This window comes from Sphaerodactylus townsendi, linkage group LG02, assembly GCF_021028975.2.
Source record: "Sphaerodactylus townsendi isolate TG3544 linkage group LG02, MPM_Stown_v2.3, whole genome shotgun sequence".
In the NCBI taxonomy this organism is placed as follows: domain Eukaryota; kingdom Metazoa; phylum Chordata; class Lepidosauria; order Squamata; family Sphaerodactylidae; genus Sphaerodactylus; species Sphaerodactylus townsendi.
In genome coordinates this window covers 66,280,009-66,299,392 of record NC_059426.1, presented here as the reverse complement: position 1 = coordinate 66,299,392, position 19,384 = coordinate 66,280,009, and the positions used below count along the sequence as shown (strand labels likewise).

The 19,384-nt window shown below is 43.7% G+C and overlaps 1 protein-coding gene across 1 annotated transcript; it reads left to right on the top strand.

The window, feature by feature from the left end:
* The first annotated feature begins 307 nt into the window (after window positions 1-307).
* On the top strand, window positions 308-19,067 carry LOC125426251 (olfactomedin-like). The gene is made up of 5 exons (XM_048484512.1): window positions 308-346; window positions 3,013-3,183; window positions 13,527-13,742; window positions 15,313-15,490; window positions 17,812-19,067. The coding sequence occupies exons 1-5, from the start codon at window positions 308-310 to the stop codon at window positions 18,861-18,863; spliced, it is 1,656 nt and encodes a 551-aa protein (XP_048340469.1). The 3' UTR covers window positions 18,864-19,067.
* Window positions 19,068-19,384: the final 317 nt, after the last annotated feature.

The window sequence follows — 19,384 nt, the reverse complement described above, 5'->3', positions numbered from 1 at the left end:
CAGGGGCGCAGAGGATGCCGGGGGGCAATCACCTCAATCAAGGATGCCAGCAAGTTCAGGGTCCCACAGAGCATTCAGGAATCCAATAGGATCCATAAGTCTCCGTGGGCGGGCATAAATCAGCCCCTTGCCTAGACAGGGTTGGTGCGTCAAGTCCACCCGAAACCTCAGGGCATAATGGTTGGACCATGGCACTCTATCAACAGAGGACATGAGCATATCGACTCCTGACCCAAAGACCAAATCCAGGGTGCAACCTGCCTCATGAGTGGGGCCAGAATTTATAAAGGAGAGGCCTAGCGTCACCATGGATGACACTAGATCCACAGCCACTGAACATGAGGCAGTATCGATACGGGCATTAAAGTCCCCCAAAACAATAAGTCTGGGGAACCACAGCACCCAGTCAGCCACCACCTCCAGCAGCTGTGGCAGGCTGTCCCCTGGTGCGCTAGGCAACCAGTACACCAGGAAGACAGCCAACCTCTCCAAGGCCATCCACTCCAGGCCAGCACACTCCATGCCTGTGATCCTTGGGACAGCCCTGAAGGGGATCGAATCTCTGATAAACATTGCAACACTGCCCCTCCCGACCCTGTGTTCAGTCTTGGTGGATACACACGAAACCTGGGGGTGAGACTTCACCCAAGGCCACCGTCTCGCCATCACGTACCCAGGTTTCGATGATACAAGCCAGGTCCATTTGGTGAGACCCAAGATAATCTCGGAGCATAACGGTTTTATTGTTAATGGACCTGGCATTGCTCAACACCAAGGACAGAGCAGGGAGTGCCTGAACCCCATAGCCCTCATTCCTTTGGATAGATCGGAGGTCAGAAGGCAGGCGAGCATAACTGCTTCTTGCCCGCCATCTCTCATATGGTCTCCATCTACCATCACATCTACTCCATCCCATAAGTACTGGGATCCCCTGCCCCAAAGTTTCCACCCCTACGCCCCCACAATTCCCTCCCATCCTAACCTAGGACAATCAGCTTAATAGTCAGCAAATACCCAACCCAACAACTAAACCACTACAACCTAATCTAGAAGCTAAACCCACAGCTATAATAGTATCTACCCACCTAGCCACTAATACAACATATATACTACGCCTAAAAGCTAGTCTAAAAATCTACAATGCTAACTACATAACTCACTAAACTATCCACTAAACTAATTACAAGTACAAGCAACAGCCCTACAGATCTAAACAATACTAACCGTTCTCCTAGCTATACTAACTCTCTATATAAATATTAAATAATATACAGTTTGCTCTTCAAAGTTTTTTCTGCTTAAGAATGTAGAAAAGATTTAGTTTGTGAAGTGGCCAGGTACCGCCCACAGAGCCACAAGCTTTTGTTCTTTATCTGATCAATCCTAATTGTTTATGAAGGAAGGTACATATGTATGCAGGTGAGATGAAAGATAGTAACATTTTGTCCAGTTCTACTGGCAACATCCCAATCAGGATTATACCGCCCCTTCTCCTATCAACTTCCCTGCTATAAAGCATGTACAAGCTACCGTGCAAACATCACAAACTCTAGTAAGAATGAAGATACTTTTGCAGCTGCTGCTGTTTGTGGCTTCCTTTGTAAGTATCTGATCCCAGAGGGGATCTCAGGCTCTGGCAGCTTTGGGATGGGCAAGGATTAGACTGTAGAGGATAAAGTGAATCACCTGCTAATTTGCATCAAACTACAAAGATTCAAACACAGAGACATCTGCTTGGATACTATACACAGGTGGCCTGTAGATGGATTAAGAATGAAATAATAATGATGAGATGCTATATTTGTATACCAGGCATGCTGCATCTTGTGCCTACAAGTTGATAATAAACAGAAGCTGAAACTCGGAGGGTGTGGGGTAGGATAGGGCATCTCAGTCTACAGACTTGTCCAAGGAGTTAAAAGGTACTTCTGCATTAGTCTAGCACATTCTTTGGTTTAGTAACTGAAAGGATCCAGCAAGGATTAATTTATATACTTTCAGAGCTAAAATGCATTAGATAGTATCTGGTCCAGTTGGATGCAAAAGAGGCATAAAGATGTTTAAATAAAGAATGAGCTAGCTAATTATCTAAAAGGCAGAAGCACAAATTAAGTAGCAACCAGTATGGGACTTTGGAAGTTGGAATCTAACAAGCATGACAGAAATATTCCCCAAAAGATCTGCAAGAACAACCAGAACTGCAGAGCCAACTATGATGGGACTGATTGACCCTTCTTAGTCATTTCAAAGGAAAAGCAGAACAATGGATAGGCTTCCATGAACAAAGCATCCAAGTCATTTTTAAGGATAGCCCCAAGTAGAGTGCATTACAATATTCCTGTAAAGTTACAATTAGCTAATTCTGTCCAGTTTCACCATGTATGTTTACTCAAGTGGGGCTGCACTTTTAAGATACTATAGTTCAATCATTCTACTTTCAAGCACAGTAAGTTATGTCATATTCTTCTGCCAGCAAATAGGGGCTTGTATTTCCAAGCTCCTTTCATTTATTGAACTGGTTACTCCCACTATGACTTGTTTCTGCACTACAGTGAGTATGTACAGAGGTACCAAGGAACATGACCTCCTGGTTCTTCCTTGGAGTTTTCATGGACCGGGGAAGGAACAATTTGGGAGTGAGCCATCTCAGAGAAATGTGAATGCTTTGAGAATTCCTGAAAGCAAACTACAGTCTTTGAGGCTGAAACTGTAAATTGCAATTGGAAACAAGGCATTTTTTTGCCATTTAGTAGAGAAGGTCAGCTTGAGAGACAGTACACAGAAATTGGGCAAGTGCTCTTCTACTTACCACTTCTAAGCTAAGAAGACTCAAGAAAAATCCAATAGACTTATTCTAAAACTAAGCAGATACAGCTTCCTAGTATGCACACATCAAAGGTGTCTCTGTGATAACCTTAGTATCTGGATGTCATGTATGAGCTTGCAGGGAGGAAAGAATGACCCACAGTTTCCCCCCCAGTCATACTTCCAATTTTCTATCTACTTTACCAGGTCATAGTCCATGGTGGCCACATCCAGAAAGTAGTAGGAGTGAAAGATGCAAGTGGCCAGTGTATTTGTAGCGTACAGCTGTCACATGTTTCCTTCCCTGTACGTAAAGTGGAACAATTGGAGGGCGACTACTTCAACCTGACCGATCATTTACAGAATATATTGAACAAGGTAAGGGGCAGCTCTTGCTATGATGTCTGTCATCATCACATGCTTATCATCCCATAATAGTGGAGATCATGGGCTACAATATACAGGCTGTGATAGCCACCACAGAAGTCTAATTGAGTGAAAGGTAACAATAGCAGATTCCAAGGAACAGATGAATTTCCTTTCCTCATCACAGGAACTGACATGGCCTCCTTCACCAAATCACCGGACATAGCCATATGTATACCCCATTTTCCCTCCCACCACAAAGTCTAGGCCACAAAAACCCAATGGAAGCTCTGCAGGAAACCTATTTGCAGCCATCTGAGTGGTAGTGTTGCCAATACTGATGAGCACATTTTTATTTTTATTTATTTATTTTATTTATTTTTTAAACTTTTATACCGCCCCATCCTCTAGGGGGCGGTATAAAATTGATGAAGAAGCATGCACATTTTATTACAACAGTTATGCTCTTAATCCTAGCTAACACTTTCCCTCCAAGCATTAAACCTGTTTGATTTTGAAGCCTAGTTTTGTCTATTATCTTTTAAGACCAAGATACAAATAACTGCCCGACTTGTGTGCTCAGTATTTTGTATGTGCCTTTCTCAAGCAACAGCTCCCATGATGCATAGTAAATGATTGTTGAATATAAGCAGACATTCCAAAAGTAGTTTGTGATATTTCGGGGGGGGGGGGGGGGGGGTGCTGGCTGAATAAAACTTTTACAGTTGTTTCATGGTCTTCTTCTAGCCAAAAGATGATTTTATAAAAATCATTTACAATGTTAGCTGTTGTTTTAGGCTATTTTTATGCCCCATCTGGGTTTTGCGCTGTTTCTACACTTTGACTTGAACCCAATGAACTTGAACGCAGTAGTGAAAAAATTTCCATCCAGAGAATGACTTTCTCAGATCCCTTTTTCATGCTGAGGTGCAAAATATCTCCCCAAATGTTTCTCCTTGGGGTTCCAAGCAGGAACTACAGTGGAAAGGTTAGTCAAGCAAATCACACTCCATGACTGGAAATCCTCCCACCTATGGCAGAGTTCCAGTGGATCCAATCTTTTTTTTTTTTTGCTGCTTTTATACGTTGGCTGAGTTTTATACTGTTTTATCCTTTGGGTGGGTTTTATGCCATTTAACAGGATTTCATCTCTCGGTTTGTGGTAGTTTATTACTTTTAATGCTTTTTAAAAATTATTTTCTGCCTCAAACAGGTATCTAGAAGAAGTTTCATTTATATGTTTTAAATAAATAATATTAGAAAAGTAAAAAATCTAACCAACGTGCAAGCCTTTGAGCTTGTTTAAAATAGCTCTTTTGATCCCAGAAAACTACCTGGATGGGAAGGTGCACATTTTCAGAAGTCCAGCCCACAATGCACCCAATCCCCCGCTTTCAGCCCCGTCTTGCTTTGCCATTGGATGACTTTTCAGGGCTTCAAAAATCTATGATAGCTATTGCACAATAGCACAATAGCAGTACAATGATCTGTTACCATGATCTGCTAGTACCTTCACATTTTCAACTTGTAGTTAAAAAAACAGTTACTAGCCCTTTTCATTGTGAGGATCTACCTTCCCCCTTGTATCTCTAAAAAAAAAGGATGCAGACATACTTAAAAAAATAAACCTGGAAAGTCAGGGGAACTAGTAAATTATGTTAATTTATCTTTATGATGTTGTGAAGTAGTCCATTGGGAAACACCAGTTTTTGAAAGTTCTCAAAAAGCTCTGTGGTGGTGCTGTGAGGTGGGAAGCAGAAGTAGGGATTAAGCATTCTGCCTGGGATTAAATCATTCCTTCTGGGCAGGTCTCAGAGGGTTGCTGTTGGAGACCAACTGCTGTCAGCATGGGATGTGTTGAAAGGTTCCTCAGGGCTCAGTCTTATTTCTTATGCTTATTCAATCTCTGTGTAAAGCCCTTAGGGCAGGGGTAGGGAACCTTTAACACTCAAAGAGCCATTTGGACCCGTTTTCCACGGGAAAAGAAAACACTTGGAGCCGCAAATAATTTTTGACATTTAAAATAAAGATAACACTGTATATATTGGGTTTTTTAACCTATTACTCCACTCATTCTGAGAAGCGCAAGGATGCACCTGCCCTGCTGCCTGCAGGGCGAGCAAGGATGGGGCCAGCGACTTGGCCTTGCCGTCCGCCGGGAAAACGCCCGCCCCACTCGAACAGGGGTGAGAGGGGAAGCCCGCGGCACTGCCCAGCTGTCCGGGGGCACTTGGTGCTGCCTGCAGGGCGGGCAAGGATGAAGCTGGCGGGTTGGCCTTGCGCCAGATCCGCCCGGAAAAGCGCCCGCTCCCGATCCCCAACAGGGCGTGGCAAGAGGGGAAGCTCAGCCCGGTGCGGCTCCAGCCGCTTCTGACGGCAGTTGGTGCGCTCAGCCTCTGCCAAAGGGGCCTGCAGGGCAGGCAAGGATGAAGCAGGCAGCTCGGCTCGTGGAGCCGCAGTGCAAGGGCAGAAGAGCCGCATGCGGCTCTCAAGCCGCAGGTTCCCTACCCCTGCCTTAGGGAAAAATAATTTGTGGATTTGGATTAGGTTGTCATCAATATGCTGATGATACTCCAGTCTATATTTCTTTATCCAGATTGCTTGCGAATGCTGTAGATATCTTGTACCCCAGTGCCTTTCTGCTATGGTGAAATGGTTAAGGGTGAACAATTTGAAATTGGATCCTGATAGGATGGTATAATGCTGACTGGGAAGGCTGAAGTTTTGGGGGACATTCTGCTTTTCATCACTGATGGAGTCTAGATTACATTCACTGACAGAGCAGAGGGGTTATGCTGGATCCAGCACTATTACTGGAGAAACAAGTTATGCAATTCCCGCCCCCCCCCCCAAAAAAAGGCATTCTACCAGCATCTTTTAGACCAGTTTGTTTATGATCATCTGACCATGTGGTTCCTTGCTATGGTTATCTCAGGCCAGAAAACTGTAATGCACTCTATGTGAGTCTGTCCTTAAAGACAACTTGGAAACTTCAGTTAGTGCAGAATGCTGCAGCCTGGTTCCTACTAAGGCACTAGTTGGGACTTGCATGTTGCATCCATTCTGCAGATACTGCATTGTTTACTGATAACCTATTCAAGGTTCTAGTTATCACCTACCAAAGCCCTGAATAACCTTGAACCAACATGACTGCAGGACCACTTCTCCCCCTTGCTCCCCTCCAACAGCTTCATTAATCTGAGCAAAGTTTTTTTAAAGATCCCCTCTTGCAAATGCGCATTCGCATGCATTCTCAGTGGTACCTCCCACTTTTTGAAATAGCCTGCCTGAAGAGGACAGAAAGGTTCCTATGCTTCTGTCATTCTGCTAAATGTTCTAAACCATAACGTTCAGGAGGGCATTCTTTAAAAGAGATTAACTTACTAAAACGAGAAGCCCAGGAGCCCAAATTTATAATAAAATAGAATTGTTGTCCAGTACAGTAATTATTGTATCACCTACTGCATTGTCTTTATGTTATAATCCACTTTCCGCATTGTTTTAGTATACCTTGGAATATATAAGGTTTTTTTCTTACCTTGGTTCCAAAGTGTATCAGGTTGTTTTTTTAACATCCACACAATGTTGGTTTGATAGATCTTTTCGGGAAAAATGAAGTCCACACACATTAGCAAACTATCTGGGTGAGAAAGTGCACATTTTCTGAAGTCCTGCCCACAATTCAGCCACCTCTCCCAGTCCAATGCTGACAGGATCCAGGCAGTTGTGAAGCCTACCACTTCGCCTGTTGGATCCATGTATCTCTTGGCTGGTGAAAGCCAGTGGAAATGGTGTGCAGGCCCTCCTGAGATGCATAATCAATTTGTCCCTGTCTTCAGGGATCTTTCTAAGGTAGCTGAAAGAGGCAGTGATAAGATTTCTCCTGAAGAAGCCATCTCGGGATATTCTTGATCAGTCCAACTACCATGTCCCACCTTTCATTCTTGGGACAGTTGAGAGAGCAGCTGCGGAACAGCTTCAAGTTTTACTGGAGGACACATCAGCACTGGGCCCATTTCAATTTGGCTTCCTCTCTGGCTATAGGAGGAGACAGCCTTGGTGACTCTCACAGACAATCTCCAGAGACAACTGGATCAAAGCTGGTCAGTACAGCTGTTGTTGCTTGACATGGCATGTGGCCAGACTGGTGTTTTACCATCTACACCAGGCCAGGTTGCAGCCCCCTTACTTGTTGCACCCTAACCTAGTCACAGTGATCCATTCAACAGTCATCTCTAGGCTAGATTATTGTAGCTACATAGGGCTGCTCTTGAGACTGAACCAGGAACTCCAGCTAGTTCAAATGCAGCTGCGTGGCCTCTTACTGGACGCCATGGTGGGAGCATATTAGTTATGGTCCGCCAGCTGCACTGGTAAACAGTGGAGTACCAAACCAAGTTCAAGGTTTTAGTGTTAACCTTCAATGCCTTGTGAGGTCTGGGACCATCATACATGTTTTATTTTTTATTTTTTAATTTTACTAGACTTGATACCCTACCCTTTCCCAGCCCAAAGGCCAGGCTCAGGATGGCTAACATTTAAAAAAAAAAAACACACACACATAGACACAAAAAATCCATAGCATTTGACAATAAACATTTCAAATTTCAAGTTCAAAGATGACATAATATGTTAGATCTTCTGCAGACTTCATTAACAGGGAATATCAAAACTATGGTTTCATTTGCACTTTCTTACTCTTCCCAGTGTAGAAGTTTAAGTCAAAAGAGGAAGGGAAGAAGGAGGATGGGAGTTGGGTTGATTTTGGGAGGCCAGCAGTGTTGGACAAAGTCATAGCTGCCTCAGCTAAAGGCTTGGCAGAACATTTCCATTTTGCAGGCCCTGTAGAACTGCATTAAGTCCCTTGGGGCCCTGGCCTCAACAGCCAGGGCCACGCTGGAGTCAAGGCTGAAAAGTCCCTGGCCCTGGTCAAGGCTAGTTGGATGCTCTTGGAGCCAGAGACCACCAGAAGGTCACTTCCAGCAGAGCCTAATGCTCTCTGGAAGCAATATAGGGAGATGCAGTCCCATAGATATAATGGTCTCAGACCCCTCAAGGCTTTAAAGGTTAATATCAACACCTTGAGCATGAGCCAGAATTCAACCAGTAACCAGTGCAGAAAGCAAAGCATAGATCAAATATGTCTGAAAAATATCCAGCTGTCCTTGACCAGGACCTTTTCAGCCCTGGCTCCAGCCTGCTGGAATGCTCTGTTGAATGAGACCTGGGCTATGTGGGACCTGTCACAGTTCCACAGCGCCTGTAAAATGGAGTTATTAGGCCTATGGTAAAGGGCAGCAATGGGGTACCAACATAGTTGGTGTCTCTTTCCCACCTCCCTTTCCCTTTCTGCTGTTCTTCTTCCTTCCCCTGTCCCCTTACTTTTTCTTTCTCTCCCCCATCCCCCTTCTTTTCCTTTTATTCATTCCTCTTAGTTCTGGATTGATTTCACAGCACCTTTTTACAATGTATGGATTGCAAATTTGAATATGTTGAACCAACTACTGTAAGCTGCCTTGAGCCATCAAGGGGAAGGGCGCCCTAGAAATCAAATGATAAAATATAAATTGTTCCTCAATTCTGTAATTATTGTTTATTGGTTGCCTTATGCTATCTGATTTTGTATCCTGTAATCTGTTTGTATCCTATAATCTGTCTTGAGTCTCAGCAAGAAAGACTAGTAATAGTAATAACAACAACAATAACACTGGTTGGATCCAACCTATTGCTTTCCTGCATTATTTTCTAATGCAGTGATTTTCAACCAGGGTACTGTGGTACCCTGGGGTTCTGGGAGCATCCTCCAAGGGTACCGCGGGGAAACGCTACCGCCCCCCCTCCCCCGTGATGAGCTACAAGTAATATTACAAATGAAACGAAAGCATCTCAACCCCACCCCTCACCCGAAACCAGCTTAAGGGAAGCCGCTTCACATCGCAGGAAAGGACATGCTGTGGTGCCCACTGCGCATGCCTCCTGAGAAAACACATGCACCAACAACTGTGAGAGAGAGGAAAATCCTAGCAGCCAGTGCCATATTGCCAACCTCTCAGTGAACACGATGCTGCTGTCTTGGTGTGTATTACATTAAAAAGCTAAAAAGACCCTCGGTGGTGGCTGTCGTTGCCACAATCACTGCTCCCGAGTTTGCTCCAGCCAAGTGGAAGGGAGGCCCGCCCGCCCACCACCCTCCATAGCTGGCCAGGAGTTGCTGAGGGCAGCCGGCAGGCAAGCCTCCCTTTTGCTCAGCTGGAGCAAACTCGAGAGTAATGGCGGCAACAGTCAGGATCACCACTTTCAAGTTTGCTCCAGCCGAGTGGAAGGGAGGCTTTCTATACGCCATTCTTCCTGGACCTCCAAAGCATATGCCTAATAATAAGTAACAATTGTCTTAATTTTAATTAGTTTAAATTGTGTTCATTTTCACATCATTAATTAATGAACAAACTATTATGTCTCTCACATCACTAATAATTAAAATAAATCAATTAAAAATTAGGTGTTCTCCTCAAGGGTACCCTGAGATATGAAGAGCGAGGCCAAGGGTGCCATGGCGTTGAAAAGGTTGAGAAACACTGTTCTAATGTTTATAATCTAGTTTTGTAATCTAGTTTGCATTTACACAACATGTTGTGTGTTACGCTGTTTTTTTTATGGTATTGTTTTAAATTTTTTTGCAGTCCACCTTGGATTTCAGTAAGATAGGCAGATTACAAATGAAGTAAATAAATGAATGGAACCCCACATTTACCACTTTATGGGTGGTCATCGCGGTCAAAGCACAAGCTATACATTCTGGGTGCCAGCCCTTGTCCAGTCTTATTTTATTTTTTAAAATTTATATTTATACCCTGCCCTTCCCAAGAGGGTTCAGGGTGGCAAACAGCAATTAAAGATTACAAAAATAAAACAATAATAATACATCAGTCAGCATTAAAACATTAAAACCACTAACAGATAGCGCCAAAAACCCACCCCCACTACTGCACCCATGAGGGGCCAATAATGATAATGGTCAGGCCGGCTGGCTAGATGGAAATGCCTGGTGGAAAAGCTCCTTAAAGGCCTTGCGGAACTCATTCAGGTCCCACAGGGCTCTGATCTCATCGGGGAGCTTATTCCATCAGGTAGGGGTCAGGGCTGAAAAAGCCCTGGCCCTTGTGGAAGACAGCCGGACTTCCTTTGGGCCCGGGATCTCCAGTAGGTTTCCCTCTGATGAGCAGAGGGACCTGGTGGGGCAATATGGGGAGAGGCGGTCCCATAGGTATGCAGGTCCAAGACTGCTTGCAGCCATACGTGTCAACATTAACACTTTGAACATGATCTGGTACTTGGTCGGCAGCCAGTGGGGTTGGTACAGGACCAAAGTGATCCGGTTTCCACTTTGCACTCCAGAAAGCAGCCTGACTGCCGCATGTTGAATGAGCTTTAATTTCCGGGTCATGGACAAAGGAAAACCAGCATATAGCAAATTACAATAATCGAATCTGGAGGTGACCGTTGCATGGATTACTGTGGCTAGGTTGGAATGGGACTGGTATGGAGCCAGTTGCCGAGCCTGATGCAGATGGTAAAAAGCAGCCTGGGTGGTCTTGGCAATCTACCTGGAGCCAGAGTTCATCCACGACAGCTACCAAAACTGTCTCTGTCCCATGGCAAGTGCAAAAACCGGACTGGAAGGAATTCAATACCTGCATGTCATCCAGGAATTGTTGGAGCTGGTCCGCTACTGCTTGCTCAATTATCTTGCCCAAAACCGAACGATTCAAGAGTGGCCGGTAATTGGCTAGATCTAATGGATCTATTCGAGACCTCTTCAGGAGCAGATGAAGCACTGCCTCTTTAAGCCGACCTGGAAAAACTCCTTGCTCAAGGGAGTTATTGATGATATTCAACAGGTGGCCTTGAAGGTCCTCCCTGCTGGCTTTCACTTACCAGGAAGGGCACCAATCAAAAGAACAAGTGGTAGGTTTTATAGCTGCCAGAATCCTGTCCACGTCATCGGAGTCCAGTCGACTGAAGTGGTCTACAAGGGCCCTCCAGTTTCCTTATTGTATCAATTGTGGCAGGACGATCCTATATGAGTTTCATCCATCGCAGCTCCTCAGTATGCCAAGGAGCTGATCTGGCACGGGAGTGAAGAGGGGGTCTTGGAGCGACAAGCTTGATTGCTTCAGAGAGTCTGGTTTCTGAGCTCTCTACCAGCATATCAAGAGTATTGCCAGTGGGTGGGGTCTCCCGCAGCATGTCCTTGAACCACTGAGGGTCCATTAATCTCCGCAGCCAGGCCCAAATATGCCTGCCGCCTAGATTGGGGCGGGGGGGGGGGACGGCAGCATCAATTCGGGCCTTCAGAACATAGTGGTCACACCATGGCACTCTATCAATAGAGGATAAGACCAAATGCACTCCTGCTGCGAAGATCAGATCCAGAGGGTGGCCTCCCTGATGAGTGCGATCCCCGGTGTTTACCAGAGAGAGGCCTAGCATCGCCATGGATGACACTAAATCAGCAGCTACTGAAGAGAAGGCCAAGTCAGCATGGACATTGAAATCACCCAATCCAATCAGGTTAGGGTGCTGCAATGCCCACCGGAGATGGCCTCCAAGAGCCGCAACAGGCTATCTGCCTGTGCGCTAGGAGACCAGTAAACCAACAAGACAGCCAACCTCTCAGGATGACCCCCAAGGAAGGCCCAAACACTCCATGCCAGTGATCGCTGGGATAGGGGACAATTACTGCTGTTTAGGCTCAGCAATAGAAATGTGAAGGCCTGGAAAAAAATTGAAAAAATTGGAGGCGGCGGGGGGATTGCTAAGCCCCTTTTCCATTTTTTTCCAAAGGAAAAATTGGAAATTTTGGGGAGTACTGAAAAAATCCTTTCATGAAATATTTTCTTTTTAAAATTAATAAAATACTTTTTTAAAAAAAAAAGTGGGAATGCTGTAAGCATATACAGCTCTTAAATCCAAGATGTATTTCTGCACCTTGGATAAGGTGACCAGATGGAATTACTTCATGAACCCAGGCTGAAGGTGAAACACATGGCGGCGCAGCCGCAGGAAACAACTGCCTTCTACCAGAGCTGCCATTTCCCGCCAAAACAGCGAAGCCCCAGTAAGGCGAATAACTCATGACTACAGCATCGCGTGTCGCAGCCAGCGCAGCCATGCAGGGCGCGCACTGCCTTCTGGGGCGCTGCCGCATGCGTGTGCAGTCGCAGGAGCACACTGCCTTCTGGGGCACTGCTGTTTCCCACCCTGTCACAGGGCTTAAAACTGGCAAGCCCAAGGTCGTGTTCCTGCGGCTGCACATGACGGGAAATGCACGCGCTGACCTTGCACCCCAGAAGGCAGTGCGACAGCCTCCCAAAAATCAGGACAATGGAAGGAACCCGCGGGACGCAGGACAAATTGTGCGAAGGCGGAACTGTCTCACCAAAAGCGGGACGGCTGGTCAGCCTAACCTTGGAGGATACCTTATTTTCATGAGATGAGCATGCAGGGCTTCCATTGCTTTTCCACTATTGCATACCTTCTCTGTCCTTTGGACCTAATTTGTGGTTTACCTTGTGGTTGATCTTTTCATCTCCCCCTACCCTCTAACTACTGTGACACATAGAACTAGACTAGAGCCTCAGAGGAAAACTCTGAAAGGCACATTGAAAACTGAGCTGTCTCTAAAGTAAGGTACATCAGCTAAAATAGCATAAGAGCATCAGCCTGAAGTTTTCTCTAAAGTATTGGGCACATTTGCAATTTTGCTTGTAGAAAAAAAAGTAATGCATTTATAACTTTTAAATTCCATTAAACATGTCAAATATTGCAATTTTATATGCTAAGTAAGTTACATGATGCATTTTGTGTTGCTAAAGCAGTAAAATTAGTTTAGGCTTGAAAGGACAGTGAGTATCGCATATATTTTGATTCCCCCCAAATGTCCATTTTGTTCTCGGGGGAAAAAGGAAAAAAAGAACATTCCTCCCCTCCCTGCCATGGCTTTCAAATTAACGGAAATTGTACATCTTACAGGCTGTAATGTGCAGCTACAATTGTGCCTAGGCGGCAAATGTCATTCTAACACACACACACAAACACCACAATTGATACAGAATTGCATTTTATGATCTAATATATTTTGTTTGAAAGGACATTAGGATTGTAAACTAGCCCCAAAATAGTCTCTAGCAATTTGCTGTAATTTTCTGGTTCCAGTTTACTTTTGTTTTGTTTTTTTAGCAGCAATAGCAAAATCAGGATCTGTTTGAAATACCAATACTAAAGGCAAGACAGAAGAGACAGGAACACTCTCACTCATGTAATTTGAGTATAACTGTTGTTTGTTTGGCTTCTAGCTTTATACCTTCAATTGGGTGGTGACTGATGGGATAGCAAACCTGACAGAACTGGACAAACGTGCAAAATATGCAAAGGACTATGGTGCTCATATTGACCTGGAATTTAATAAACTCATACGGGAGATTACTACATTGGACACTATAGCCAAAAAGATAAGCGAGAACGCAACCTCTGCAGAAAACAAAGAAGTCATCAACAGGTTGATTAAGGAGGTAACTGCACAGAATTTGGAATATCAGTGTTTAAGTCACCTGAACAACCACAACAGATTGTTTCAAAAACGGAGGCAGTTAAATATATACAATGAATATTACTCTGGTTTCTTAGAAACAGCATCTTGTAATCAAAAAGTTAATCACAATCACTCTAAAGTTTAACCTCCGTTTCTTCCTCTAAAGTATGAGAGGTAGCAACAGGTAGATATGAGATACTGCATGAGATACACTTGTGTGACAGAAGGTAACTGTACTGGCGAATCTCTGGAACATCAAAGTGTTTAAGTCACCTGAACAACCACAACAGATTGTTTCAAAAACGGAGGCAGTTAAATATATACAATGAATATTACTCTGGTTTCTTAGAAACAGCATCTTGTAATCAAAAAGTTAATCACAATCACTCTAAAGTTTAACCTCCGTTTCTTCCTCTAAAGTATGAGAGGTAGCAACAGGTAGATATGAGATACTGCATGAGATACACTTGTGTGACAGAAGGTAACTGCACAGAATTTGGAATATCAGTGTTTAAGTCACCTGAACAACCACAACAGATTGTTTCAAAAACGGAGGCAGTTAAATATATACAATGAATATTACTCTGGTTTCTTAGAAACAGCATCTTGTAATCAAAAAGTTCGATTCGATTTCGAATACCTTTAATGGCATATAAATTGTTTAAGATTAACTTAGCAAGATAATAACAGCCCTTACAACTTTACAATTTCTGACGAGTTAAAATAACACCATTTAAAAATTTAGCCACCGCTTCCAACAGCTCGTAGTTGTGGCTGTTTAAAAGATATATAACCTTCTGTTTATCTGTAATGCCTTCACTTCCATGCAGGAAGGCGATTATGTGTTTCTTCCTACCTATCTCATAAAAAGGACAATTCAACAGCATATGAGGTACTGTTTCCACAGAACCCATGCCACACGGGCATTTAATCAAAAAGTTAATCACAATCACTCTGAAGTTTAACCTCCGTTTCTTCCTCTAAAGTATGAGAGGTAGCAACAGGTAGATATGAGATACTGCATGAGATACACTTGTATGACAGAAAGCTATGGAAGCGTGCCAGTGTAACATATGGTTTGTCCTTCAGTTTCCAAATCTCCTTTGTCACACAAAATGTTTTATTCCTTTTGATCCTCAATGCAACTCAACTTTCTCTATGAATACTCAAGCACTGGAGCACATGGCTCAGGGTGAGGATTAATTTATGCATGTCAGTAGTTCCCAACGACTACTGTTAATTACATTTTATTCAAAATAGTGTACAGTATTTCTTAATACCTCTTGTAGCCGCCTTGTTGCAAAGTATAGACCTTCATGACCATTTCCCATATGCTCCTTCTTTCACTTTATTTTTTGAGGGCAGGAGAGTAGTAGGCTGCATCTCAAAGGATCAGTCTTGCTGGTAATGAATTTACTTCTTTCGGAACTGAGTGCAATTTCTTTTCCAGTTTCTAGTTCTAATTCTGTATCTGACAAGAATGCTTCTGTTTTCAAGGGTTTATGATTGCAGGGAAATAGAAATCACACTCGTGCTATCTCATATTTCAGATCAGTGGTATGACTGTTTTAGTAAATTCGATGGAAACACGTGACCAAAATAACATAATCACAGCACAACGTGAGGTCGATACTCTTCGGAAAAAACTCATAGAATGTGAGGAACAAATTGGCATTGTTCCACCATCAGTGCCAGACAAAGCATCAGTGCCAGAAAGAACTGTTTTTGGTGAGTATTACCAGGAGCCACCTAACTGTTGATTAGAAATGAAAATATATAGGTTTATGTATGTGGCAATCATCATCCATGGTTTTGTTCCTTCTAAATCTGGTCAAATTTCATCATTCAGTGTGTTCCATATTGCAGAATATGCAGCTTACTTCTTAATGGGCTAATAAGAGGTGAGAACATCTCATTGATGATCACATTCCAGACACTCTGGAATGCAGCTTTAAAGCGTATATGGTTTGTATCCAGTCTATGTCAGGGAACTGTTCACTGCATCTGAATCTCCCCCTTGAAAGCAATGCTAGGGGGGACTTGTTCTTACATGATTCATATCTGTTCATTTGGATTAGAAGCCGATCATTGCCTTTGATTTTGAAGGCATGGTCTGCTCAGGGTAGCCCTGGTCCCAGTGTTAAAGAAATTTAGGAAGTATGTGAATACCTTTTTAAAAGGCCTTCAAGTTTCTGGTTGCACTCTACTGCTGATTTGACATCTGAAGTTGATTTTAATTTTCTATGTTAGAAGTACAGCAGGGGAAAAAAGATGTAGTGAACTTCATGGAAAGGCATGAGATACACAATTATTTTAATGAATTACTCAAAGCCTGCTGATTATGCTAATATTTCACCACATTATTGCTGTCCTTTGTGTACATTCCCTCTATATGCAACAGACACACAAAAAATAAAACACAAATCCAGACGTCCAAAACAATGAAGGAAAGTTTACAAAGACATGTGGGGTTTAGACTGCAGACCTCAGCATTTTCATAGTCTTTTCTCATCTTTCTGACTGGATCATTCCCCCCTTCCATCCCAAAGCCTTCTGAAGAGCACTGGAGGCAGGCAATAGTCCCAAGCCGCCCTCCACCCCCCCCCCACTACACAGCTCTAGGAAAGCAGAGGAGGGGAGAAGCTAAGGAATGGGGATAGGAGCTCATGCTGTGGCCTAGAGGGGTTGTTTTTTAGATGGGAGGGTCTGACTGGGGCCTGGCCAGGCTGGCAGGAACTCGGGAGGGCTTTCCTTTCTTGACTATTGAAAGGTAGCAGTTCCTCAGCAGAGAACTGAGGAGCAATTTCTTCCTGTCTTGTCAGGTCTTGTGGCTGTTCTGGTAGGCAGGAACTACCCTGGGCTTCCCCATTCCTCCCTCCCCAGTGATCTGGAATGTGAAGAGAGTTGTTTGAAGAGGAGCCCATGTGCTTATTTCCCCCAAAGCCCAACGTTTCTCCAACGGGATCCAAGTTCCTTGTCCACACTGGCAGAGGTCAGTGCGAAAAGGATTTCTCTGTAAAGCCTCTTTTCCATTGATTGTCATGGAATGTGACGCAATGACATTCCTTTGCAGCAAATGCCCCATCTCACACACAACAAAACACAGCAACAGAACTCTCTGCAGTCTTCAGTGCCGCGGGCACAGGAGGGGCAGCTTCCATTGAATGGCTTTGGGAAGCCACATGTGGACAAAGAAGGACAGTAACTTAAGTGGGAAAAGGAGGACTTCAAGCTAAATGATTATTGATTTCTTTATGGAATAGAAAAGACTTGGCCCTCATGCAGTTAGACAAATTGAGATATGAAGCCAGCCAGTGGCTGTGATGTAGGGCTCTACAAGCATGGGTGGAACTCCGGTTTTACAGAAAAATCTGGCTTTCATGAAAGAGTCTTATTTGGAAGTTTCACACACCAAAAACATACCCACAAAAGGGAAACTGCTAGACTGAGTGGCATTTTGACTTACAGTAGCAACACAGACATCACAAAAAGCAAATGGGTAGATGCTAGGGCGCATTTTGCCATAGCATCTGCTAACGTTGCATAAAAATTAGCGACAGCCAGCAGGTAGCCAGGGCACAAAGGAGGTAAAGGAAGCAGTGGCAGCTAGAATGAGGATGATAAACAGGAAGCCTGGAGATGAGCCAGAAATGGGGGAGGGTTGTCATCTGCAGCCAGAAGTAGCGGTGAAAAGTCAGAACTGGCCATGGGGAAGAAACTGTCTGGACCTGGAAGCAGGGATGGGGGAAGCCAGTGGTGAGGAAGAAATGGGACTTCTCCTTCCCTGTGAGTGCCTAGGGATCCCCTTCGTGATTCCCCCTCTTGTCAAATTAAATGTGGATGGGAATGATCCCCCATTGTAAAAAAAAAAGGATAACTATATTATAAGTGGCATAGCAAGAACTAAAACTAATGAAGAAAGTTCACCCAGGAACTTCTTAAACAACAGTCACAGGCTGAGACCAATAATTCTTCATCCACTTGGTGTCTGTGAACAAACTGAAGTGGAATGCACTTGTGGGAATAAATTTCTTTTTATTCCTATACAGGTACATGTGACCATGGTGGGCTTCAAAAGGTTAGTTCACCAGTTCTGGTGAAATTGAACTGGAAAGGTGAAGATTTCAAAGCTGGATCCTGGGGAAAAGATTTTGCCTTGGGCAACAAATTAAAAGATTATTATTGGGTTTTCCCAATGAACAAAGATGAGCGCACACTGGAGTCCTTCCGCCTATATGCTTCATACAAAAAAATGCTGCTTTACTCTCCTGAACGGGAATATGACCTTTCCATTAGTTCCCCAGGCAGCTGTAAGAACTGTGGCCAAGGGGGTGGTGTGATCTTCTACAACGGTTCGTTTTTTTTCAACTGTTATGATAGCAGAGACCTATGCAGGACAGATCCATTTTCTATGGAGGTCTCCAGGATGGAATTAGAGGACCAGGACCCCATTTCTTTTAATAACTGGTATTCCTATAAGGATACTAAATATCAAGATATGGACATGGCAGGGGATGAAAAGGGCCTGTGGATGATTCATGGTGCCACACTAGCCAATGGGAATGTAGTAATTAGGAAAGTACACCCTCACAGCTTAAGAGTAGGAGCACCTTGGATTACCTCGCAACCAAAGGCTAAGATGACAAATACTTTCATGATCTGTGGAGTCTTATATGCCACGAAGAGAGTGAATTCGACACATGAATTAATATTTTACTATTATGACACTAATACAGCCAAGGAAGGCAATATAAAAATCTTAATGGAGAAAATTCTGCCTACTGTGCAGAGCTTGAATTACAATCCCAATGATGAGAAACTCTACATGTTCAATGACGGCTACCTGCTTTACTACAACATCACGTTCAAGAATCACGTTCCAGCAGTAAGAGGAAGATCTGATTCTGGACAGTACTCCAAAAGTGAGAGAGGGCAGAGTCTGGAGAGGAAAGAAGTGCAGGTTGCTGCTGGCCAGAAAGATCAGAGTTCATTGAGCCCCATGCAGCTGCATCAGCGCAAAAGAGGAAGTGATGCAAAGCTTGAGGAAGAACAGGTTGCTGCTAGAGCAGTAAGGCAAGAAGCCATGAGAAAGGGCAACTAGCTTGTTGCTACTGAGTGAGGCCAAAGTGCAACTCAGAAATAAAGGTAGGATGCAAGGAGCAAAGATGAAGGTTACTGATGGTGAGAACTGTTTTGTAAATAAATGTATTATTCTAAGTATTCACACAAATAAATACGGCTGTTATACCTTCCCACAACCTATAAAGTAAAAATAAATGCAGCATCTGGCACAGGCATATTTGCCAATCACACCTATCACTGGATTTCTTTTGTCAATGGTGCAGGTATAGAAATTGTAAGAGCATCAAAATACCTGCAAAGAATCTAAATACCTGATCTAATCCCACCTGGGTCGTTTCTGCATGGCAAAATTATACTTGTGTACCACTGTTTTTTAAAAACCTGGGTCTATTTTATCCCGGGGTGTCTGTTCACATGGTTGCCTATTTTTTGAAGGAATCCAGTGAAGACCAGGAGGAAATACTCCAACTTGTTTCGCATGAGCCTGGGATTTCTGTATTTACATTGCAAGCATATCTGAGCATGCCCGGTGTCCCACAT